This window comes from Budorcas taxicolor, chromosome 8, assembly GCF_023091745.1.
Source record: "Budorcas taxicolor isolate Tak-1 chromosome 8, Takin1.1, whole genome shotgun sequence".
NCBI lineage: Eukaryota > Metazoa > Chordata > Mammalia > Artiodactyla > Bovidae > Budorcas > Budorcas taxicolor.
Window position 1 is genome coordinate 107,582,364 of NC_068917.1, and position 25,827 is coordinate 107,608,190.

Consider the following 25,827-nt stretch of genomic DNA (forward strand, 5'->3'; position numbering starts at 1 on the left):
AATGATCTTTGGGTGAGGGATTTCAAAATACATTATTAGGGTTTCAGAGTATGGAATGAGCAGATGTCATTGTCAAAGAAGTTTTAGAAGTGAAGTGAAAGTCACTCAGTCATGTCTGACTCTTTGCGACCCCATGGACTATACAGTCCATGGAATTCTCCAGGCCAGGATACTGGAGTGGATAGCCTTTCCCTTCCAGGGGATCTTCCCAACCCAGGGATCAAATCCAGGTCTCCAGCCTTGCAGGCAGATTTTTTACCAGCTGAGACACCAGGGAAGCCCTCGTTTTAGAAACTAGTACTTAAAAGTAAGATAGGGTTTTTCAAAGCAAGATCTCTCAGAGGCCTGAAAATTCCTCTGAAACATTTGTCACCATGACTCTCCAAGAGCCTACTAGATATGGATACATTCTCCATAGTCGTTTGTCCATTAAATCTCTTTTGAATGAACACCTTCTGAGGCTGGGTCCCCAGGGAACCCACTCTAGAAACAACTGATGGATCCTGCCTGGCTCACCGTTCCTCCCATCCATACAGTGAGGGGCTGGACCCATCACCAGCTCCTACCTTCGGCAGACTGGAGGCAGCAGCCCGCTCCCGAGGTGCACTGTTCCCGCAGGGAAGACACCAGGTTCTCCAGCTCCTCCAGTCTGCTCAGAAGCTCCTTGACATCAGGAGCAGCTGCACAGCCACAGGCCCGGCGGGGGATGTTGATGCGGTGAGTGAAGACGATCTGGTTTTCCCCATCCACTGTATGCTCCTGGAAGCTTTCCTGGGGCTCTGATGGTGGGGCCAAGTCTTTCTCCCCGCTGGCAGATTCCAGATCCACTGAACACTGGGACCCCACGGGCAGCTTGATATTGTAGACGTGATTAAACACCACTGGCTGGTTTTCCTCTGGCAGGGTGACATTCACTCCACTCTGTCGCTTGTGCCGGATGACTTTCTTGAGGACGCCACCTTCGGCCGGAAGGGCAAGCAGAGCTAGGAAAAGGCCTGCCCATAGCTGAGTCATGACCCCCATGGTGGAGGTGAGTTTGGCTGAATGTCTCAGGGTGCTTGTGGTCCTAGGGTATCTCACTCTTAGGTAGAATTGGGGATTCGGAAGCAGAGAGCAGAATCCAAATCAGTTGTTCCTGACCTTCTTGAAGGAGTTCTCTCCTACGAGTAAACAAAGGAAAGCCAAAGCTTGTTAGTGTCTATTGCTATTTGAATCTGTTGAATATCTGCAGTTCTTAGTTAATTTTGATGTTCTGTTTCCTGTATTTGAAGATCTCCTTTTATTCCTTCAGTATGTGCTGAAGTGTGGTCATAAAATGGTCACTAAAAGAATTTTGCAATCATGAAGGAATGATTTCACTCACAATTCAGTATTTGGAAATATAAGGAGGCAGGAGAAAGGACAAAACTTTGGAATAAGACAGATCAGATGTGGTTTGGATCTAAGCCCTAACTCTGGGCCTTTGGGTAAGTTATATAACTTTCATTTGTCTTATTTTACTTCTGTACAGTGAAGATCATAATATCAGATCAAAGTAACGATGTAAGTGAAAACATTAAGGAATTCATTCACATATTCCTGAATCCCTTCAATATTTGCTGAGTGAGCACACTGAGTGATATGAAGGTCACAGTCCCATGGATGTTGAAGAATTTCTCTCTTCATTATTAACTCTCCAATCTGAAATTAACTCCATCTGCTGCTTTGCCCCTGCTGTGGGAAGCAAAGGTTAAAATGCAAGACTTTAGAAGGCAAATTGAGTTTTTATTCCAGCTTAACATCTTACTTGTAATGTGACGGTTGAAGCAATATTCTATATCTTTGAACTTTAGTTTCTCTTCCTTTTATTTCTAAAACTTTAAAATATCAGGTTTTTAGAAGAACCTGACAGAACGTTCCAGGACCAGTTATCCAAGCTATGACCAAGGGCAAGAGATGACTCAGAAAAGGTATCCATGAGCCCTTGCTGTCTTCTGTAATCAACAAGTACTTAAACTATTCTTACTTAGTGTTTTTTCTTCCCCTCCCCTCAAACTCATGATTGAAGCCTCAACCCTCAGTGTGAGTATATTTGGAGATAAGGCTCTTAGGGAGGTAATCAAGGTGAACCGAAGGTCATGAGGGCTGCATCCTAATCTGATGACAGTATTGGTGTCCTTATAGAAGAGGCTCCACATTTCTCTCTGACTTGGCTTTTCTGTCTTGTGCACAGAGGAAAGGCCATATGAGGACACAGAGAGAAGGTGGCCGTCAGTATGCTTTATTATTCAAATTAGGTTCCTAAGAAGGATTTGTGGATCTTTGATGTAGGCAAGCCCACTGGATGAAAATTATTATGAAGAGGAGAACTTGGCAAGTTGTCTTCTTTCAAGCTACCATAGCCCATCTTAGTTGTTTACTGGACAAATATTTATTGATTGGGTATTCTATTACAATTGTTTGGACTCTCTTAGCCTTCCAGAGTCCTTCTTTCTCACCCTCTTCCCATCAATTCTTCGCTTTTTTTTTTTTTTTTTTTTGAGGAAGGGCCACGGGCCAAGTTTGAAATGCTTTTGGACTTTTACCCAAGACTTTTGTGTGTGTTGCTAAACGACTTAAATTTCCATCTAAAAGGCTGTTAGAATCACTGGTTGAGACTTAAAGGCAACGGGTCTCGGGAAACACTGACCGGAGCATGAGTTGAGTGAGGATTTCTCACTCTGTATGTAAGAGACACGCACTGGCACAGCCAAAGGCTCTACTGTTTGGAGGAAGGAAATGTGATTCTTGAGGGTTGTGGATTTCCCATATTGGCTCTTGGTGGTCTGAGGGCAGGGGGATATTTTTGCACTTCAAAGACTCATTATACCTTCAACATGGTGGAAAATGTCTAGCCTTTGGAACTAGACATACCAGAGTACAAATGCCACTCACTAACTCTATGACTTGGGCAAACTACCTGTCCGTCCATCCTAAGTCGCTCCAGTCGTGTCCTACTGTTTGAGACCCTATGGATCATAGCCCACCAGGCTCCTCTGTCCATGGAATTCTCCAGGCAAGAGTATTGGAGTGGGTTGTCATTTCCTTCTCCAGGGGATCTTCCCGACTCAGGGACTGAACCTGCGTCTCTTAGTTCTCGTGCACTGGAGGGCGGGTTCTTTACCACTAGCGCCACCTAGGAAGCTGGGCAAGCTATTAATCCTCTCTAAACTATGACCTCACTTGTACAATGAGGGATCAAAATCCTTCCAGAGGGAATTATGAATTAAAGATCGGCACAGAAAACACCCAAAAAGGTATCGAGGCACACATTAAAAAGTAGCTGCTATTTTTTTTTTGTACTCTGAGAAACAAAACCTAGCATGAGTCCAAGCTAATAGCCTGCTTTTGCTTCAGTTCAACCTCCTCACTGAATCCAGTCCTAAGCCCAGCAGCAACTTGGATCTAGATCAAAGAGGAGCTGCAGAAATCACTGATGTGTAAGGGGGTAAACCGTATGAAGATAAATTTACTAGAACTGGAAATATTTACACCAGAGAAGCAAACATTCAAAGCAAATAACAACCTTTAAAAATGTAAAATATTCTCATACAGATAGCTGACTGATTCATGTCTTCTCTGGGGAAAATTACTTTAGGCTGCAGTTTGTTACATATAAGTTAGACATGAAGGATCATGTTCTGATAGTAGGGCTTTTAAAATCAGAGAATGAATCTTTAGAAAGCACAAGCAGAAGCACTTCTTATCTTCCTAGGAAGTGATCAGGTGATGGAAGGTCTGGAAGAGATCTCGCAGGAGGAAAGAATGCAGACCTGTGCATATTTATTCTGTAGTTGAGAAAGCCAAGGTGGAGAGGAACAGGATTACTCTGTATAAACCCTGGAGAACCAGGAGCTGGCTTGTCCCCTGTGGCCTCAAAGGACAGAACAAGCACCAATATATGTGTACGCTGCAGGTGGAGAGGAGGATTGGTTATAAGAAGGCAAATTTCAGCACAATAGGAGAAATACATTTCTTTTTCTAAATTTTTTTTAAATTGGAGGATAACTGTTTTACAATGTTGCATTAGTTTCCGCATACAACAACACAAATCAGTAATAATCGTAACTATATATGTGTGTGTCTGTGTGTGTGTGTCCACTCCCTCTTGAGACTGACTCCCACCACGCGAGGTCATCATAGAGCACCAGGCTGGGATCCCTGTGTTATACAGCAGCTTCCCATTAGCTCTCTGTTTTATACATGATCGTGTATATATGGCAATGCTACTTTCTCAGTTCATCCCATCCTTTCCTTCTCCCGCTGTGTCCATAAGTGCAGCAGGAATAGAGATGCATTTGTAGAGAAAGGACTTGAAATACATTTCTAATTGGAATTACCCGATAGAAAGGGCTTTGGATAATATAGCAAACTCCAAGTCACTGGTATATAAAATGAAGAGTGTTGAAGAGCACAGATATACAGACAAATTGTCTTGAGTTCGAGTCATTGTTCAACCGCTTCCTTGGACAAACTATTAGCCATAATGCAAGCCAGAATCATGTCATCAATAACATTGCTATGGGTGTTCTTGTGGGGCTGCTGCGGAGCCTGTGTGAGATGCTGTGAGATGCTGTGTGTAGAAGGGACAGGATAGGCTTTGGCAGGAGTGAGAGCTTTTGTAGTGAAAAATATGGACTTCAGTGACCATTTTTTCCAGGATTTTCTTTTCCCCAACTCTTGAAAATCCTATCATCTTGGCATATGTAAATCTGTTTTTGTTTTGTTTTTGTTTTTCAAGCAAGGATGGGTTCTGCAGTGAAGTGAAGCGCTTTCTCAGAACTCCCAGGAGAATGTCTTGGGAGATCGTCTCTCTATCTTTATATCCACACATCCACACCTTCACCTTTATGTCTGCATCTATACCCACGCCTACCCCTACACCCAAGTCTGTATCTCTGCCTGTACCTAAAACTCTTGTCTATCTCCCATCTATCAAGTCGTCTATGTTCTGTCTTCTACAGCCTAAAGACTAAAGGAGCTGTTTGCCAAGGAGGGCTGCAGGAAGACACACAGCCTTTGTACTGGCTCAATACACAGATTCTTGGGGTCCATATCCAGGACAAAGTGCTCTATCCAAGACATGCATGTTGCCATGCTCTGTAACCTGTCTTGGCACATATGCTAAATGCAGAAAAATGTACATGTGGATCATACTCTGCTTTCTATTTTTATTAAAAGAAAATGTTAGAGCCAGATTAACTGTTGTGATTGTGCTGATGATTCTTTAGATGCCTCCTTTCTTGTTAACTTCTTAAGCATGATTCATCTGGAGAATAATGACAACAACAACAACAACAACAACAAAAGCACCTTAAAGATTTATTCATGAGAGAAAAGGGTTAAGAGGAAGAAAATTCTTTTAATTCATTGGTCTGGAGCTGCACTGTTCAGTATGGAGGTCACTAGCCACAAGTGGTTATTAAAATCAAATACAACTGAAAATGCCATCCTCAGTGGCTCTACTCACATTTCAAGTGCTTAATAGCAGTGTGATGAGTGGCCATGATATCAGACAATGTGGCTAAGGACCAATTCCATCACTGTAGGAAGTTCTATTCACCAGTTCTAGTTAGAAGTCTGCTTGGTAATATTAAGCCCATAGTACAAATGAGGAAACTGAAGCTTAGAGAGGTCAAAGAAAGTCTAAGAAAGAAAGTTAGGATAGTTGTTAAGTCTCCTATATTATTATAATACAATTGTGTGTACCTCACATATGGTGCCAGGAGACTAGAGAAGATGACTCCTTTTCAGTAACATAAACAAGTATGTATGTGCACCAATTTCACACCTTCTATATTCAAACATATCCAGGTACAAGTATATGTATCTGGATACATATGTGATCTTTATGGCTATTGTCCTTGAATCTGAAAAGACATAGATCTTGCCTCAGGTTATCATCCTGTCCGCCTCCTACACTTGCAATACAGGGTGTTTTTTCTTTTTCTTTCTGCATACGTTACAGCACCAAGTGCTCCATGAGATTCTTCTCAAATCAAACCAGAGATAACTTGCCCAGGAACCACTCTGACTGTCTAACATCCTGCCCTGCCCAGCCTCCCCTTTCTCTTGGGAGCTGGTAGAGCTGGTCAAGATCAACTGGCTCTCCTGCTTCTGTTGACTCTGCAATGCCTTGCTCCAGACTTTTTGAGGGGAATCAGTCCATTTCCTTCAGCTGTCTGGAGAGTTCTATCAATGAAGGAGCTAGTATGAGAGAAAGAGTCTGGTATTTGCAGAGAAATAGACCTATGTTAGAATCCAAGTCTTCCGCTTAGTAGCTGATACCTGTGGCCATTCACTTCCCCCCCTCTAAGTATCACTTGCCTCATCTCCTACAAGGCTATGGATTTTCCAGGCAGGGGTACTGGAGTGGGTTGCCATTTCCTTCTCCAGGGGATCTTCCTGACCCAGGAATCGAACCCGGGTCTCCTGCACTGCAGGCAGATGCTTTCGCCTCTGAGCCACCAGGGAAGCCCCCATATATGTGCCTATTTCATAGAGTTATGAGAAGATGGGATAAAATGAGAAGGTGTACTTAAAGCTACTAGCATGTGCCTGGCTCATAGTAGGTACTTAATATGGTACCTAATGATAACAGAAACAACAGTAATGACACTGGCCAAGTAGATAGTAGATTAGAAAATTTGCATTCAGAAGGCACGGGAGGGTTGGGGAGTTATAGCATGGCTATGATTGTGACATAATGATAATAAAGGAGATTTGTTAACCTAAGTCTGTTAAGTTTCAAATTGGAGGGTGACTACGTTTTTTTGAGGGGCTGAAAAAAGACACCTTAAAAGAGGTAGCACCTGAGATAAGCCTGAAGAGTTGGGTGGGATTCTAAAAAGTGGTTAGATGCAATTGAGTAGGTGGGTTGAATTTGCTCCTCACTCAGCCACCTTTCTTGATTAGGTGTCTAGAAAGCGGGAGCAGCATGAGAAAAGGCAAAGGAATGTGTGAGTGAGGAGGAGATGAAGGAAGATAACAGCAGCAGCAGCAGCTTCCCTTCGTGACTCCCTGATGTGGGCCAAAGCGCGATCACACGTATGGAATACTGACACCCTGGTTCCACGGGGCTGTGTACGATGCGTGCAGGAGCGGAAAGAAGACGGCACGTGGAGTTGACAGAACCAGTAAGGAGAGCAGTAATGGTCAACATGGAGGGCTGGTACTGAGCTGGATGAGCACTGCTGTATCTTTTTGAGGCCAGATGCCTAACTGCTCAGTGTCATCTATGCGGATTAGGCAAGACATAGGCTGCTGTATTTGGTCCCTTGGTCTGCAAATTCCTGGCACACTTATAGTGCCTGCTATTAAAGAAATTTAAAAAAAAAATAGAAAAAAAGAAAAGAAAAGAAAAAAAAGATGAAAACAATGGTCTTGAAGGCTTTTTTTTTTTGAGGGGGTGAGTGTTAATATGTCAGGATTTTATCACTGATGGAAGATTAAAAATTAGTTCTTGTTTCAGCCTCTTCATTATTAGATGTTGCTAGTATAGGGTGTATTTCCAAGTTTTGGCATTATAGGTTTTTATTTGGAGCATTGCTCTGAGGTACCACTGCATCCAGTGGGTGGGGAAACCACGGTGTGGTCATGGCAGCCACGTCCCAGGAGATTTTGGTTTATAATCATATATTCTGAGGTGCCTCAGCAGAGCTGTTTGAAAGCTAACCTTTTGGAAGCAGCAAGTAATAAACCAATGGTTATTTTTAGGCACTTCATCACAGGACAAAGACCACTGCTTAGATGAAGGAGTCAACAATCTTTGAATTTTTTCCGGGTCACAGCTAGAGAATAAACAGTTTCATTTCTAGATAACGATAAAACTTTCAACTGGCTAGAATCATATTTCAGAATACTTATGACTTCACTCTTAGTAACTCACAGAATATATTTATCTTGTTGACTTAGGCATTTACGTCAAATAGCCTGGGCTTGAGAGAACAAGGAAGATTCCTGATGGTTTAAAAATCCAGATGAATTTCTTTCCACATCATTTTGGCAACACCTGAGGCAGATCACATTTTTCTTCCTGCTTACAGGAAAGAGAATTTTATTGTGCACAGCCAGTTAAGCATGGAGCTGCTTACATGGGCGTTCTTAAAGGTTCTAGAAATTCCTCATCCCTTGTCCTTCCCAACATCCATAAATTCCTTCTTGGACTGTGTCAGGAAGGGAGAGGAGCCAAGAAACAGCCTGAAGTGTGGATTTTTTTCCGAGGATATCTGATCCTTCCACTTGAGGGAGTCCAGTACAACCTGTGTCTTAAAGGAATTGAGCAGACACTGCCTGCCAAACCAAAAGCCCTCCAAGCCCTAGGTGTAGGAGTTCCAGCACTGAGAAGCACTTATCCATTTGGGTAGTACGGTGGCGTGTAGCTGGCACCCAGTTAGGATGCTTGTGGGGCTAGCAATCATTTCACAGCCCTGGGAATTAAATTGCTTTTAAAATCATTCATTCTTGCATTCAACAGAGAGGAGTTGAATGATGATTAAGACCAGGCTATGGGACAGCTCAAGAGGTAGTCAGGTGTTTCAGAGGCCAGTGATGGATAGTTCTTGTTCTCAGAGAGCTCACAGCTCAGGAAAGGAAACAGACAGGTAAACAGATGCTTACAGGGAAGAATGATAGGTGCTAAAACTGACGAATCTCCAAGGAGAGTCTGTGCAGTTTTCGAGAGTATCTGCTCTAGAATCAGCCAAATACCATGGATTCTGGTCCTGCCACTGGCTATTAATTTGAATCTAATGGAATTGTCAGTTTCAAGGTCAAATATGGTTGGATGGGGTGACCGCATATGACTCCATCTAGTGGCTTTGACCTTAGATGTGTAATACTGCCTCTGTGAGCCTCAACCTGGGGCTTCCCAAGTGGCGCGGTGGTAGAGAATGCCACTGGAAGAGAGGCAAGAGACACAGTTCCATCCCTGGGTCAGGAAGTAGGAAACGGCAAACCACTCCAGTATTCTTGGCTGGAGGATTCCATAGACAGAGGAGCCTGGTGGGATGCCAGTCCATGGGATGGCAAAGAGTTGGATATGACGGAACACACAGACACACACACACACACAAGCCTCAACTTTCTTGTCTATAAGATGGCAATACTCATAGGAACCCCACAATAAAGTTCTTTCAACTGAAAGTGAGAAAAAAGTGAGACCAAATGGGATAACACATGGAAATATTTAGGACAGTGGGTGAGAGGAAGAAGGTCTTAGTTGCTGGTGTGTTGTTATTGTGTGGTGACTTGCGTCTTTTGGTTGGAGAAGGCAGTTTGTGGAAGGCTAGTCTCTGAAGGATGAGGGATTCCTGAGAGAATTTTGGGGAGCCACCTCATGCCCACTGTTTGCTTTTTCCATGGAAATGCATAATTTGTAATATTTCAGGTTGCCAAATGACAGAGACATGCTGAAATCCTTAGGAGAAGAGGAGGCTGGCTCTATCGTCCTGGTTTTCCTCCTCACCTACGTATTCTCATTCAGTAGCAAGAAAAGCAAGCCCACGACCCCAGGGTGGGGCTCTTTTCTGGCAGGTCTTGGCCAAGAGGCAGTGCTGCTACTGGGATGGCTGTCCATGCTGCTCAGCCAGGGCTTTCTCCACAACAGGCTGCCTGTGGTTTAGTTTTTCAAGACACTGCTTCTGACGGGAAACGTTTGGCTCAGATTTTCAGTACTTTCCATAGACACAAACAGACATTGGATTAGAGAATCTAAAACAGACTTCAGAAGGCTTAGAGGCAACTGAGAAAATCACTGCGTCCTTGGTGGCAAATCTGAGGCACCTACGCACATCCTTAGTATGTACGTGGCAGACATTGCTAACCAATGCCTGCACAATTCCTTGGCGCTCCACTTCACGGTTATGACTAGACACTTCAGGCAGCCAAAAGGAGTTGAGTAAAAGTAACACATGTCATGAAAGAGAATGCCTGGGCCTAAACACCCAAAGAGGATCACTGGCTATTCAGTTCAGTTCAGTTCAGTTCAGTTCAGTTCAGTTCAGTTCAGTTCAGTGGTGCAGTGGTTAAAGCATCTGCCTGCAATGTGGGAGACCTGGGTTCGATCCCTGGGTCGGGAAGATCCCCTGGAGAAGGACATGGCAACCCACTCCAGTATTCTTGCCTGGAGAATCCCATGGACAGAGGAGCTTGGAGGGCTACAGTCCAGGGGCCGCAAAGAGTCGGACACGACTGAGCGACTTCGCTTTCACTTTCAGTTGCTCAGTCGTGTCCGACTCTTTGCGACCCCATGAATCGCAGCACGCCAGGCCTCCCTGTCCATCACCAACTCCCGGAGTTCACTCAGACTCACGTCCATCGAGTCGGTATGCCATACAGACATCTCATCCTCTGTCATCCCCTTCTCCTCCTGCCCGCAATCCCTCCCAGCATCAGAGTCTTTTCCAGTGAGTCAACTCTTTGCATGAGGTGGCTAAAGTACTGGATTTTCACTGGCTATTAGTGTAAGGCAAACATTAAATCCCAGATATCCTACCTATTTTGTCAATGAATTTGATTAAGGTTTACCTATTTGCTGAGACCCTTGGGAGGGGGTCAACAAAGACTTCTAGTAATTCTTAGTCTGAGGTCACTGTAATGGTCCCCAGAAAGAAAGATCTGCAATGGGATCTTAGAGCGCATCTGTGTTGAGATGTTTAGATTTCTTGGTCCTATAGGATTTCTTCAGTTGCCATCCATCCATTCATCCATCCAATTATATATCTTTTTAGTATGCCTTTATTAAGTACCTACCATATGCCAAGCCCTGAGTTAAGCACAAGGAATACAAAAGTGAAGAAGATAAGCATGTTCTCTATTGTCAAAAAGCTTATAGTTTCCTCTGGAAAGGTCATGAAATAGAATCAACTTTATTTTTTATGCATTTACAATGATTATTTATTGATAGCCACATTTCATTGGAAGACTTGACTTTAAATCCTTGTGCTGTGGATTGAATATATGTGATATTCTTAAGTGTCCCAGCACACTCTAAGCCAGTAGCAGGGGAAGAAATGTTAAGCCTCTTTCAGGAGCTACCTGCGGTTTACTTACAATGTGCCTCCTGATGTGTTGTTGGGTCTTCTTCTATGTTTCCAGAAATCTCAGAAATTAGAACATACACAAGGTTCAGTAGCAGTGATAGTATGAATGAAGGCATTGGGAGAAGAGGTGTCACTCTGAGCTTGGAAGTTCAGAGGACTTCCTGGAGGAGGAAGTGCTTAGGATCCCCAAATACCAATTGAAGAGGCCTTGTAAGATCAAGACAAGGTTGAAATGATGACAATGATAATAAAATGTAATAAACTATCATTCACTGAGTGCTTAATTGCCAGAGCTTGTGCCAAGCATTTTAAATCTCCAGTTTAAATTCCTACAAAGTGATATGAGGTGGTATCTTTATTCTCACTTTGCAGATGAGGAAACTGAGTCAGAGGACAATTAAGTGGCTATGCCAGTTCAGATATTCATTAAGTAGTGGAGTCAGGACTTGAACATGGATCCATCCAAGTCCAAAGTAAGTGCTCTGAGCCACCGTCTTATAAAGTCTTTTGTGCTGGGCCAAGGAAAGGAGTTATAATTCAAGACCAAACCCAAGCTCTGTCTATATAACTTCCAAACACCTGGCTTAAGGGGGGAATACTATCAGTATCCTGGGATTGGGGCCTTAAGATGCCACATAACCTGCCAGTTCTGTAGAAACGAAGCATGCTGACAGACACGTTGGAGACGCTGTCAAGCTCAGTTATCACCAAGGAAGGATTTCAGATGCCTTGAAGTCTCCTCAGTAGCCCTGTTCCCATCTGAGCAGGTACATTTCTCTATCCTTCAACATCCAGCTCCCAAAAAATCATCTATTATTAGAAGCTTTCTCAGGTAACATTTTTTTTCCCTCTTCTGAATTCTCTGAGTATTGATCTGATATTATTTCCATCACATGTCATTCCAGAAATGATTTGGGTAGCTTTATCATATATGTGTATCTTCCTCTTTTAGAGCAATAAGCAAATTCTGTCTTGTACTTACATTCAACTAAGCAGTTCATCTCCATACAGCTAGACTGTATGTATCCTGCAAGCCCCATGAGGGGGGGAACCATATCTGTGTCATTCATCTCTTAATACCCAACACCAAGTATTGTGTTCTGAATATCATAAATGCACAGTATAATTATATTTGAATAACATGTAGCTAAATATATCTCTTGATTTGAGCTTACATACAGTTAGCTGATGCTTATTTTCGTGGAATTAATGAACAAATAATCTTTGTTTCGTAATGGCCTTAATGTAATTGGCTCTCCTGTGACCTCTTTTAAGGCACGACGTATCGAGGAATTCATCATAGCTCCACTCCTGGATAGTTTATTTTGCTCATCCGGCTATTCACTGAGTTTGCATCAGTTCTATGTGCCCGATGCCATAAGCACAAGTGTTACAGAAAACACCCGAGACAGGCCTCTTTCCACGAGATTCTAGTCAATAGGGTTCTGGAGGCCCCAGTATTGCCTGCTTTCTGACGGAAGTATACTCGGCTGGACCTTTGGCAGGAGGCGGACTTCACCAGGCCTGTAAGACAGTGTAAAGCTCTGACTCCAAGGCAAAGGCAGCATCCTGGGTTACTAGGAATCCTTCCCGTTTCATTGTAGTGTTATTTGTTAAATTTAGGTCACACTCTCTCTCCTTTCGTAGTTTGAATTTTCATTATTTATTTTTAAGGTCCTGGAGATCGGAGGCTCTCCTGGGGCCACAGAGTAGCACATGCCGTCGACTGAAAAGCTACACAATGAACTGCGGGCCACGCTTCTGCCAATCGCTGTGGGCAAGTCACAGCCCCTTTCGGGGCTGCAGACTCTCCTGGGAAACAAGGAGTCATGTCTGGTTTCAATTCTAGAGTCTCTTTTGTTCTAGCGCCCTGTGGTCCGCTGCTGATTCGGCAATATTTCTGCTGAACCTAATTTTGGATTTCATGGCTTTAGACCCAAGTCACACGGCCAATATTAAGAATACCTCCCACCCCCCACCCCTGCCCAATCCTGAGTGTTTCTTTCTTTAGAATTTGGCCTAAGCACTGGAAGTGCTTCGTGGCTTCCTCCCTCCCATCCCTTGAACATACGTTTCATTACCAACCAAGTTAAGCCCACAAATCTTAATCCATAAAGTAGTTCCACCCAGACACAATAATGAGATTCATACTTGTGGTTTAGTATACCTAAGAAAAGCTCAGATGAAATATGACTAGATCCATTGATACATTCAGACCACAAACTGCCCTGGTATGGTCTGGTTTCAATTTTTGAAATAAAAATTCTGCAGAGCACTTGCTTTCTCTGTCCTATTTCTTTGCCTAGACAGAAAAAAAAAAAAAAAAAAAAAGTGGGTCTGACCACGTGGCAACAATATAGGTTCCTATAAAATTCTGGAAAACTGTTTCAAAAATAAATTTGAATTCATTTCCCAGTGGAACAATGACCTCCTCTGTTTCGGCTTTCATCCAGAATTTTAAGAAATCTCGTTTACTCTTGCACAAGTATTGGAAAGTGGGTTCCTGAACTCTTGATCAGGGTACAAAAATAAAGAGATTTATCTAGGAAGGGCAGGTTATAGATGGACTCATAACTCAACCCTAAAAAAAGAGACTTTTCTAAAAAGAGCTGCATAACACGATGGCCTTTGTCAACTTGTTATCAGCCACCCAAGGCCAGAGATGGAGCCTTGAGAGGGGATATGGAAACTCTTAAGGGGAATTATGTTGGGAGAGAGAAGGAAATTGTCTTCTCAGTTAGGAAGACCTGAAATCAAACTGTTTACCTGCTGGGAGCCCTTGACAAAGTCCTATAACTTTTATGAATTGTGGCTTCTTCAGTGTAACATATAGATTTTTCCAGGGTTTTTGGAGACAGAGTGTGATAAGGGGTTATAAATGCCTGGTGTATTAATAATGTATTAATAATAAGTGCTACCCAGAGGTTAGTATTTATTCTCCTTGTCTCTTCTTTTCCTTCTTGTCCTCCCCTATTAGGAAGCTCTACAACCCTGAACATATTTTTTAAAAAAATAAATAATAATATTGTAGAGGTCACTCAAGCATTGGTTAAGAGGCTGAATCCAGTTTGAGATGACAAGTTTCAGTTTATGTGTCAATTTCAATCAGCTGATAATGGATGCCTGGAGCCTCTTTGCAGAGAAGGCGATGGCACCTCACTCCAGTACTCTTGCCTGGAAAATCCCATGGACAGAGGAGCCTGGTAGGCTGCGGTCCATGGGGTCGCAAAGAGTCGGACACGACTGAGCGACTTTGCTTTCACTTTTCACTTTCCTGCATTGGAGAAGGAAATGGCAACCCACTCCAGTGTTCTTGCCTGGAGAATCCCAGGGATGGCGGAGCCTGGTGGGCTGCCATCTATGGGGTCACACAGAGTTGGACACTACTGAAGTGACTTAGCAGCAGCAGGAGCCTCTTTGAGAAAAATTCTATGGCCGTGTTTGAGCTCAAGGGAAAAAGGCATTGTGATGGATTAGCAATGTCTGCCATGGGTCTACAAGTGGGGGCTGGTGTTAGGATGTGTGCAAATATTTGGCATAGCAAGACTACCTAGCTTTGGCAATCTTTTCCAACTCTATGTGCTGGTATTTATAACCAAGTTTAACCTAATATGCTTAGGTTGCTTAGGTGAAGTCGCTCAGTCGTGTTCGACTCTTTGCGACCCCGTGGACTGTAACCTACTAGGCTTCTCCGTCCATGGGATTCTGGAGTGGATTGCCATTTCCTTCTCCAGGGGATCTTCCCGACCCAGGGATCGAACCTGGGTCTCCCGCATTGGAGGCAGATGCTTTCACCTCTGAGCCACCAGGGATGCAGCTTGATTGATGCCTGTGTCAGAGGGAGCCAGATGGAGTCACTGACCACTGATGATTACAAAAGCCTATATGAATCAACTTCAATAATGTTTGATACATTTTGATGAAAGTTGACTCCTGAAATGGAAATATGCGTCTAAGACTAGAAGCAGGAAACTAGACTCTCAGAGAAAAACTCAAACTACTGTAGTAATTAATGAATATGAGCCCAGGCAAGGCAGACATACCTTCATTGTCTACTTTTTCTTTCTCTAAAAAGGGGTGATTTAAATGCTGCAATAATAACTAAGACTGATTGAACACATTTGAGCCAGGAATTGCATAAGGTGTCTTATGTGGATTATCTTATTGAATCTTCTCCAAGACCTTTGAGGTGACTGACTTTATTTTCCTCAGTTTATAGATGAGGAAACAGGCTCGCACAGCTCAAGGTCACAAAGCAAAAAAGGGGAAACAGGAGTTTAATTCGGGTAGACTGCCATCAAGTCAGAGACTCCATTCCTAACCATTGGCTCTGCAGCTTTCCTTTAATGATGTCCAGGAGTGGTTTGCATGACTGAATTAAAAGGACTAATTGCAAAAGGACTCAGTGATAAAGGTCCAGAATAATTACTGGCAATGAAAGACCTTTATGACTTACACAGAGAACAGGAGAAGCTTCACATAGCCTGAAAAATAGAGATTATTTCCAACCCTTGCCTTGAGTTTAATCTAGCTGGGTAACTTTAAGCAGCCCTTTCTAGAGTGTTATTTACAACATGTTGACAGTTATTAACACAAAGAGAAGAGATTCCTAATTCAACCTACTTGGAAAATGTTATTTTAAACCAAACAATTTAGCCCTGGCTTCTATAATTCAGGATCTTCTAGGGTCTTTCATATGTTTGTGTTTATCTGAAATCTCTAAGAAAGGGAACGTCCATAGTGTTTCCCAAACTTACTTGATTATTCTGTTTGAATTATTATTATGTTTGATGGCACAGAGTGGGGAAAGTGCAGATTTGGAAGCAATCCTAAACCTTCTCCTCTTTCATTTCCTTGCATGTTAGGTGAGAGTAATGACATACCCAATGATGGCTGGTCCATGATAAGTGTGTAGCTCCAGGATGGAGCCTCTCTAGCAACTGAACATTTGTCCTGTGCCAGGAACATTAGTGAGGCCATTTAACTTTGACACCAACCTTATGACTTAGGAAGCACTGTTTGTATTTTACTGTTAAGAGAATTGAAGGCTTAAGGACTTCCCTGGTGACCCAGTGGTTAAGGAACTGGCTTTCCAATGCAGGGTATGCACGTTTGATCCCTGGTCAGAGAACTAAGATCCCACACGCTGTAGAGCACCTAAGCCCGTGCCCCACATAATGAGCCCACATGCTCTGGAGCCTGCATACCACAACTAGAGAGAAGCCCGCATGTGACAGTGAAGCCATGAATGAATAATAAATCAACTTTAAAAAACAAGAGAGAGAACTAAAGATTTGAGAAGGTTAAATAAGTTGCCCGGTCAGTAATCAGTTGACTCGGAATAAAGAGCTGAGCCTTACAATTCCAAAGCCTAGGCTTTTTCTGCCATTGCTAAGTTATCTTTCTCAACAAGATCCATTGTTCAGTTTAATGATTTAGTATTCATGCAATAAATATCAGCAGGGTCTCCACCATCGTTGATATAAGGAGAGTCACTGAAATTCTAAAACGGGACCCTTTGGGAAGGTGATACTGGGGGTGTGGGACCCACATCACTCTTACACAGTTTTGAACTGGAAGGGGAGGCACAAAGCCAAATGCGCTATAGTATCTATATCTCAGGCCAGTCTCTAAAGTCCCTGGAAACAGCCAATTCTCCATGTGTCTGGCCTGGAGAGAAAGTGAGTAATTGCGAGGGAGATAAAGTGAGAAGTAGCAGACAGGGGAGCTTAAAAATCTCTCCTGGATGGAAGCTTGGGCCTCATGCTATGCGCTTTCCAAAAAAAAAGTATGACTTCTAAGATATTAGTTAAGACACGAGAGCATTTTAGAGGGTCTAGAAATTACAGCTCTCATTTTTGAAAGAATGCACTTATATGAACAAATGACCGATAGATAAATAAGGAAACAGAGGGGGTAGGGGAGGCAACCTTTCCATACAGGATCATTTAGTTCAGCATATACTTTGGCCACTTGATATGAAGAGCCAGCTCATTGGAAAAAGATCCTGATGCTGGGAGAGACTGAGGGAAGAAGGAGAAGGGGGCGACAGAGGATGAGATGGTGGGATGGCATCACCAACTCAATGGACATGAGTTTGAACAAACTCCAGGCAATAGTGAAGGACAGGGAAGCCTGGTGTGCTGCAGTCCATGGGGTCGCAAAGAGTCGGAGACAACTTAGCAGCTAAGCAACAGTAGCCAAAAGGTTAAGAAATTTAGCCTGAGAGACATAAAAGTCAGAGGTAGTCAGGAGCAAATCAAGGCTGGATCATACAAATGAATAACTTTTCTACCATTTTTCTAAGCGTCCTTTAGGTCTAGAATTTGGCTTCAAGTTCTTGGAGGAAGACTTACTAGATGAACCTTTATTTCTGCTTCAATTTCTTCATTTGTATAAATATAATATATCCAATTTTCAGCATTGTAGATTGGAAATTACATGTATTAATTTAACACACTGACTAGTCAATAAGCTTTTTCTTAAGTAAATATGTTTGAGTAGACAGTAAATGTGTTTGGCTTTGCAGCCAGATGGTCTGGCACAACTATTCAACTCTACAATAGTAAAGTAGCCCTAATCATGACATAAACGAGTGAGCATGGATGTGTTCGAGTAAAACTTTATTTACAAAGTAGGCTGTCACCCCAGTTTCCTGGTGCTGTCGAAGCTCCCCTAGACAGCATCTAGTTTCCTGATGCTTACTGGAATATAGCAATTAGTTAATAAATTATAAACCTTATTATAAAAGCAAATACAGATTGAAATGGGCAAGAAGGAAACTAACATTTTGTTGAAAGCCTGTATGTTCAATAACTTCAGCTGTGTCCCATTCTCTGTGACCCGATGGACTGTAACCTAACCTGCCAGGCTCCTCTGTCCATGGGATTTTCTCAGCAAGAATACTGGAGTGGTTGCCATGCCCGCTACAGGGATCTTCCCAACCTAGGGATCGAACCTGCATCTCCTGCATTAGCAGGTGGATTCTTTACCACTGAGCCACTGGGGAAGCCTGCTGCAGCTGCTGCTTAGTAGCCAGTCGTGTCTGACTCTGTGCGACCCCATGGACTGCAGCCCTCCAGGCTCCTCCGTCCATGGGACTCTCCAGGCAAGAGTACTTGAGTGGGTTGCCATTTCCTTGGCAGATTCTTTACCATTGAGCCACTGGGGAAGACAACTATATACTTATTTTGCTCCAAGCCTTATCCTAACTGCTTTTTAAAAACATATAATCATTTATCTTGTCATTTGTCATGACAACCTGGTGAGACAGGTATTCATAGACCTATTTAGAAATTAAATTTAGACTCAGGGAGGTTCCGCGGCTGACGGAAGAGGCAAAGGCACTTTTGGACCCTGATTTGCAACTCTAAAATATGTGTTTCCAACCATTTCTGGGTAACGCACCGAGAAATGTCCTGCAGTTCATATAAGGTGAAAATGAAATTAGCACTTCTAGATAAGGGGAGCAGACACTGTCAGCTTCCATTTCCCAGAGCTTCGACAGCAAGCTGGTGGCTGTCCATGTGTAAGCGCAGAAATATTTGACCTGTCTTTCTTTCAGAGCGTCTGGCTGGACCTCAAGTTTCATAACCCCCCTCCCCACCCGCCTTGGAGAATGCTTAAGCCAAGGTGTATTGTTTGCAAATGCTTATTAGATGCTAGACAGATGTTGGCAAGTTTTATTTGGCCTGAGATGGAGTTCCAGAGTCTGCTGAAGCCTGTCTGTGCTCACTGACCATCTTAGCCAAAAAGAGCTGCTAATGAGAGTGACGCTCTGCTTGTCTCTACCTCTGGAGCTCGGTTTTCCCACTCCGAACTTGCCTGTTTCAGCCTGAGTTTGGTTTTTAACTATAGATCTAGAGAGCAAATTTACAGTCCTTTTAAAATCTATGAAGCCTGGTACGCCAGTGCAGTGTTTACCAGACTATGCTCCAAGACATTCTTAGGTAGCTGGGCTAACGTTTAAGGGCTCGGTAAGGGTTAAGAGTATGGCTTTGGCATCAGAAAGCTCCAGGTCTGAGAGTGGGAAAGGGTGTTTGTGTTCATATAAGTCTGAAGGTACTGGGTTAAATGAAGCTGAACATTAACTGCTACAAAATGCCTCACCTCATGCACTCTTCTACCTCAAATCTCCCGCTGGCTTCCTATCACAATGAATAAAATCCTAACTCTTCACCACTGCTGACAGAGCTCATTTCCTCATTGCATTCAGATCTCTGCTCAAAGATCATCTTCATGTCTTATGCTAGTTAAAAGAACAAGCCCCCTCACCACCAGCTGTTGTCTGATCCCTTGCCTTGTTTTAGATTTCTTAGCAAGTATCTTGGAGAAGGCAATGGCAACCCACTCCAGTACTCTTGCCTGGAAAATCCCATGGACAGAGGAGCCTGGAGGGCTCCAAGAGTCAGCCTCTAGGAGTCAGACACGACTGAATGTCTTCACTTTCACTTTTCACTTTCATGCATTGGAGAAGGAAATGGCAACCCACTCCAGTGTTCTTGCCTGGAGAATCCCAGGGATGGGGGAGCCTGGTGGGCTGCCGTCTATGGCGTCGCACAGAGTCGGACACGACTGAAGCAACTTAGCAGCAGCATCAAGTATCTACTGGAGACCATCCCATAAGTTTGATTTCCTTTTTTCCGCCTACTTCTTTCACCATAAGTTCCATGAATAAAAGCATCTCAAGTGTCTTGTCTTCTGTTGTATTTCTAGCCCTTGGAATTACATATTGAATGAACACATGAGCCATGAATTTCCAAGAACAGGACAGTGTCAAGTGTTCTCCACTCTTTTGGCCAGAGACACTTTTTAAACTTATTTTTTTTAAATTTTTTTTAAATCCTGGAGTGTAGATTATTAACAGTGTTGTGATAGTTTCAGTTGGAGAGCAAAGGGACTCAGCCATACCTATACGTGTATCCATTCTCCCCCAAATTCCCCTTCCATCCAGACTACTGCGTAATATTGAGCAGAGTTCCCTGTGAGTAGGTCCTTGTTGGTAATCCATCTTAAATGTAGCAGTGTGTACACATCCACCCCAAACTCCCTAACTACCCCTTCCCCGCACCCCCTCCCCCTCCCCCCGGCATAAGTTTGTTCTCTCAGCCTGAGTGAGTCTGTACGGAGCACTTTTTTGAGGTGCACCTCATGGGGAGACTGTCCCACAAGACACGCTTTGGGGAACTGCTTCTCTAGTGCACTCTTATTGCCAAGAACTACTTCGGTGATAGATAACAAGGGCAGCAATAACAATAGGATGTCGATACCGAGTGCATTTCTGAGCTAAGCAATGCAGTCGCACTATATCATTTAATCATTACAATAACTTTATGGAGTAGGTGTTACTAATGTTTTGCCTTTAATAAAGATGAGAAAAATGAGGCTTAGAGAAAATAGCAAACTCTCAGACCTGGAGCTTTCTGATGCCAGAACCATACTCTTAACCCTAACCCAGCCCTTTCCCTGGGCTGTGAATTTCTTCATGCCCTAAGACAGAGAAACTCCTTATCTTCATCCCTTCTCTGCCCTCTCCCCGCTCCCACTAGTTGTAGACAGGTCCTTGCTATAGCTGCCAGATTTTCTGCTGTCTCTAGTGACTCAGCCTCAGATCCCTAGACGGGCCTCCTCTGTCCTTGGTACTGGTTTTTCAAAATCCCAGGCAATGCAAACTTTGATCCTGGGGGCAACCTCTGAAAGCAAGGATATTTCCTGAAGTCTGCATCCTGAGACGGTTTCCTGACTCAGGGCTGGGCTGGCTTCCCCCTGTCATGTATTAGGACATCACTTTGCGCAGTTGAGAGCCTAGAGGGCTAAGCATGAAAACAAGTTCCAGTTGTAGGCTTTCTGAACACGCTCTGATGAGGAAGGAAAATCCAAATCTGGAACACAATAGATTTTATTCCAGTTGTATTTGATTTTAGAAAAACTAGATAGACAGATCCTTATTCTTAAATCTTTAAAGGAAGAGTTGACCTATGAGCCAACGAGAATTCCATAATGATAAAGTGTTGACAGAAACATGCCATAGAATGGGATGACAGCAAAGGGACATTCACTCTGTCTAGAGGAGGTGGGTCTTGAACTGAATTTTGACAAAAGAATATGAGTAGGTAACAAACAGAGGGAAGGACATTATGGGAAAGAAGGAATGGCATTTGGAAAAACATAAAAAGCACAAAATGCTTGGTGTGGAAAGCACGGATTACAGCTGAAGTTACAAGGTTCATTTGGAGACCTGGGCCAGATCATGGGGAAAACTGATGCCTTCCTAGGGATTCTTTTGTGGCCAAAAGAGAATCATTTGGCAAAAGCTTTATGCCTGGGAATCTTGATTTCTATAATCCAATGTTGAGGGACAGATTGAAAGGGAAGGCTGGGAAGTAATAGGGAAACTCTGCAGTCATCCATCTGTGAGACATCACAGTCTGAGCTAGCATGATGATGGGGAGGGTGGGAGGCAGTGAACTGATTTACAGGTCAAGGCGGTAGAGTCCACAGAATTAGTATATGATGGGATAGTAACAAAAATGTGGAAAAGAGAAGGAGTTAATCCTAGAGTTAAGTTTTCATTATAATATCTGCTAAGAGAGAAACAGGTCAGGGAAGGGGGACGATGGCTGAGTTTCAATTTGGGTCACTTTGAATTGTCTTGGCCTTTAGTAAAATGCATTTTGAAGTCATTCCTTGGAAGATCCTACCCTGGGTTTATATTCAAGAAGACTCATGGCTCTCCTATGACATCTAATGCAACATATCAGGCTCCACCTGGTACTGAATGGATAAGGAGTTTAAATAAGACAAAGTCCACGCTAGTGTTTACCATAAGTACTGACTGCTCATCCATATGACAGCAAGTGGGTTGGATGAACTTACTGATAAGAAGTTGTTAGACACTGGTGACATTGGAGTGATGGAGGCCGTAGCAGGTGAATAGGAGGTAAGGGATTGGCTCCGATTTCTATCTCCTGCTGTTTACATTCTTGTGTAATTCCTTGCTGCGTGTGGGGTGGCTAGAGGCTTCCTTTGAACCAATAGAACATGGCTAAGATAAAGTGATGTTACATCCACCATTAGGCTACTCATAATTGTGATATCTATCTTGTTTGCAAGTTCTCTCTCTCTCTCTCTTGCTGGCTTTGATGAAGCAGCTATGCTGGAGGCTATGCTGGAGAGGCCCACGTGGCAATAAAGTGAGGGTGGCCTCAGACCAACAGCTAGGAAGGAACTGAATGTAGCCAACAACCACAAAAGCGAGCTTCAATCATTCCCCAGTTGACCCTTCAGACGAGACCCCAATCCTGGCCAACCCTGTGACCACAGCCTCATGAGAGACCATGATGCAGGATGTCCATCTAAGCTGTGCTTGAAATCCTGACCTACAGCAACTTGCAGGATAATTAATGTGTGTTGTTCTAAACGATCAAATTTTGTGGGAATTTGTTATGTAACGATAGACCGCTAATACAGAGAACTCCTTGGCTCAGCCCATGTGCGCTAACGCTGTTCAGGGAATAAAACCCTGCTGATTTTTCCTTTCTAAAGAATGTATTAGCTCTGACACTTTTTATATTGCCCCCCATCTTCCAAGAGCATGAGTTAGAAGACCTCAGATTCAGTGCTGACCCTGTTGCCAACTGGCATGAGGTCTTAGAAGGACTTTTTACTTTTCCATGTCTCTGTTTCACCATCTTTAAAATTGGGGAAGATAAATTATGTCAGCAATTTCCAAAACCTTTTGCTTTCCCTTGGCCATGGAACTATTTCATCAAATGACATTTCATGAGGAAGCTAGTGCCCCAAAGAGATGAGTGGAAGGGTTTTAGAATGAAATAATGCCATCTGCAGCAATATGGATGGGCCTAGAGATTGTCTTACTGAGGGAAGGTAAGTCAGACAGAGAAGGAGAAATATCGTATGACATCCTTATATGCAGAATATAAAAAGAAATGATACAAATAAACTTATTTACAAGACAGAAACAGACTCACAGACTTAGGGAAAAACTTATGGTTGGCCTTTCCACCTCTACCCGGCAGCCCCCAGAACACCTCGGAGGAGCCTCTCAAGTCTGTTGTCTGGGACCCTGGCTTGGAGGCTACCAACAAGCCCTTTTAGTTTCAACACTCTATGGGCTGAAGGGAAATTCTTTTTACCCCTACTCCCCGCCCCCACCTATCAACTGGAACATCCTTCTGCGACATCTCTGCATAGAGCTACCCCTGTGCATCCACCCCAGGACCCAGGGCATAAGGACCTCAGAGAGCAGGCCACTTCCTTGGGGGTGGCACTGCAGGCATCCCTGCCCACTGCGAGCCACCTCCCCCACAGGTGCATTTCTCCTGCTCCATCAGAGCTCGTCAGGTATGTGCTCCCCGCAGCTGGCTCTTCCCTGGGTGGACAGTCATGGCGTCCCTGGCCGGAGGTCCTCACAAGCTTTATTGCTATTGTTGTTGCTGTTGTTGGTTGGTTGGTTTCTTGGCGCCAGCCTACCCTGGACGCAGTATTCCTGAGGGTCTCTGGCCCTCTTCCTGAGGGTCTCTGCTGAGGGTCTCTGGCTGGCAGGGAGTCCAGTGTTGCTCTAAGGTCTCTTGTGCTGGCTGTGGTGTGTCGCTTTCTGCAGGAAGGTTATGCATATGCTTATCGCACGGCATGCTTAGCAGAGCTCCCCAGGGCACTGCTATTAGCCAGGCTTTCCCTATGCGGCATCCGTAGGCATAGAGCTAATCCAGAGTATACTTGCACTTGCACTTGCACTCAGTATTCAATCTACTTTGAACCAAAATATACTGACTTGCACTCAATGTTCCATCTCTTTTTTTCTTGTGTGTGTCCATGCTCAGTCATGACCGACTCTTTGCAACCCCATGGACTGTAGCCTGCCATGCTTCTCCATCCATGGGATTTCCCGGGCAAGAATAATGGAGAGGGTTGCCATTTCCTCCTCCAGGGGATCTTCCCAATCCAGGGATCAAACCCACATCTCCTGCACTGGCCAGCATGAGAAGCCTCATTTTTTCCTGCCTACCACCAAGTGCGGTTTTATCCTGAACACATCCCTGGGAGATTAAATTTAAGTTGTCTGATATATCTCTTTATCTAAAGCCTACCATTGGAAAGTCTTGCATTCATATTAAGCATTACTCTCTATATTGAATACTCTTTAAAAATGTGACTGTTCCTCTAGCAGCTATCCTGTTACCTCTAACCTCTTTTCTCATCTGGAAAATGGAAATAATACCTGAATGTCCAATGACACAGTGAGAGAAGCGCAGTCTTGGGAGTTCCTGGAGAAGAATCCCAATGCCACCACTTTCTACTTTGTGCAGGTGATAACCTTTTGTGGCCTCAGTTTGCTTAACTGTGAAATAATGTTTGGTTGCTGGGAAGATCTGAGAGTGACACACAGGAAACTTATTTTATACCTTTGTAAATGTATGAGAATTCTGCTTTATTGAAACTGTGTCTGGCATGTGAAAACGCTTCTGTCACCGTAGGACCCAGTTTGGAAGCCAAGCGGTGTTGTGCTCTTTGTTCATTTCCATTAGGACAGCACAGTTTCTTCAGCAATACTTTACTGAGGGCCTGCCACTTGCCAGCAGGTGGCTAAGCTCTGGGGAGAATGAGCTTCCAGCAGACAGGGTTCCCGCCTCTCTGATGACTTTGTCCTCAAAGCTGTGCAGTCAGGTGGTGGGGGGAGGAGATCTTCAGGGCAGTTATGATGCACAGAGGTGTGTGGGGAAAGTGCAGAGCTCTGTGGGAACTGTCAGAGGGGTGTGAGCCCGCCAGCAGGGTGAGCATTTGCTCCCCTGCGCATGTCCCTGCGTCATGTCTTAGACTGGCATCAGGGGTGAGGCCTGGATCAGGCTTCACCCTCCTGCATTTTCCAGCCTGGTAGGGGCAACATGCGTGTGCACGCTTACTAAGTCACTCCAGTTGTGTCTGACTCTTTCAGACCTGGTGGACTGTAGCCCGCCAGGCTCCTCTATCCATGGGATTCTCCAGGCCAGAAATACTGGAGTGGGTTGCCATGTCCTCCTCCAGGGGATCTTTCCAACCCATGGATCAAACCCGTGTCTCCTGAGGCTCCTGCATTGACAGGTGTATTCTTTACCACTGAGCCACCAGGAAAGCCCCACACCACTAGTAATAGGCCCTAATAAATGACTGTAGACTACAGGGAAGGTGGTGGTGGTGTAGTTGTTCCGTTGTATCTGACTCTTGTGATCCCATGCACTGTAGCTCACCAGGCTCCCCTGTCCATGGGATTCTCCAGGCAAGAATACTGGAGTGGGTTGCCATTTCCTTCTCCAGGGGATCTTCCTGACTCAGGGATCAAGCCCAAGTCTCTTGTTTCCTGCATTGGTAGGCTGGTTCTTTACCACTAGCGCCACCTGGGAAGCCCCTAGGGGAAACATATTATGCTAGAAATCACACAATACTTATTTCATTAGTTTCTGCAGGGAGTGGGCCCTGAAGGAATGAGCTGAAGACAGCAGCCGCAGCCACCTGCTGAAGAGAACACTAAGGTCTGAAAGACACATTTCTGACTCTTTCTGGGCCCTGCTCTCTGTCCAGCCTTGTCTGCTGTCAGAGATGAATAGAATTTCAGTGTGGAGTGTGAAGGTTATAACCATGTGCTCAGGACTTGGAACTGCCTTTGAGTTCTGACTCCGGCAATCACTATCTGCGTGGCCTTGGGGAAGCCACTTAAACTTTTCCAGCCTCGGGTCCCTTAGGTTTGAACTGAGAGGCATTTCTACTTGCT

General features: G+C 44.0%; 1 protein-coding gene across 5 annotated transcripts in view; it reads right to left on the reverse strand.

The window, feature by feature from the left end:
• TNC (tenascin C) overlaps positions 1-25,827 on the reverse strand; it is a 101,193-nt gene that overhangs the window by 70,011 nt on the left and 5,355 nt on the right. For all 5 annotated transcript variants that reach the window (XM_052644655.1, XM_052644659.1, XM_052644658.1 and 2 more), the window contains exon 2: positions 567-1,160. In XM_052644655.1, the coding sequence (XP_052500615.1) occupies positions 567-1,023 (457 nt within the window). In that variant the 5' untranslated portion in view covers positions 1,024-1,160. The remainder of the gene's footprint in view (positions 1-566; positions 1,161-25,827) is intronic.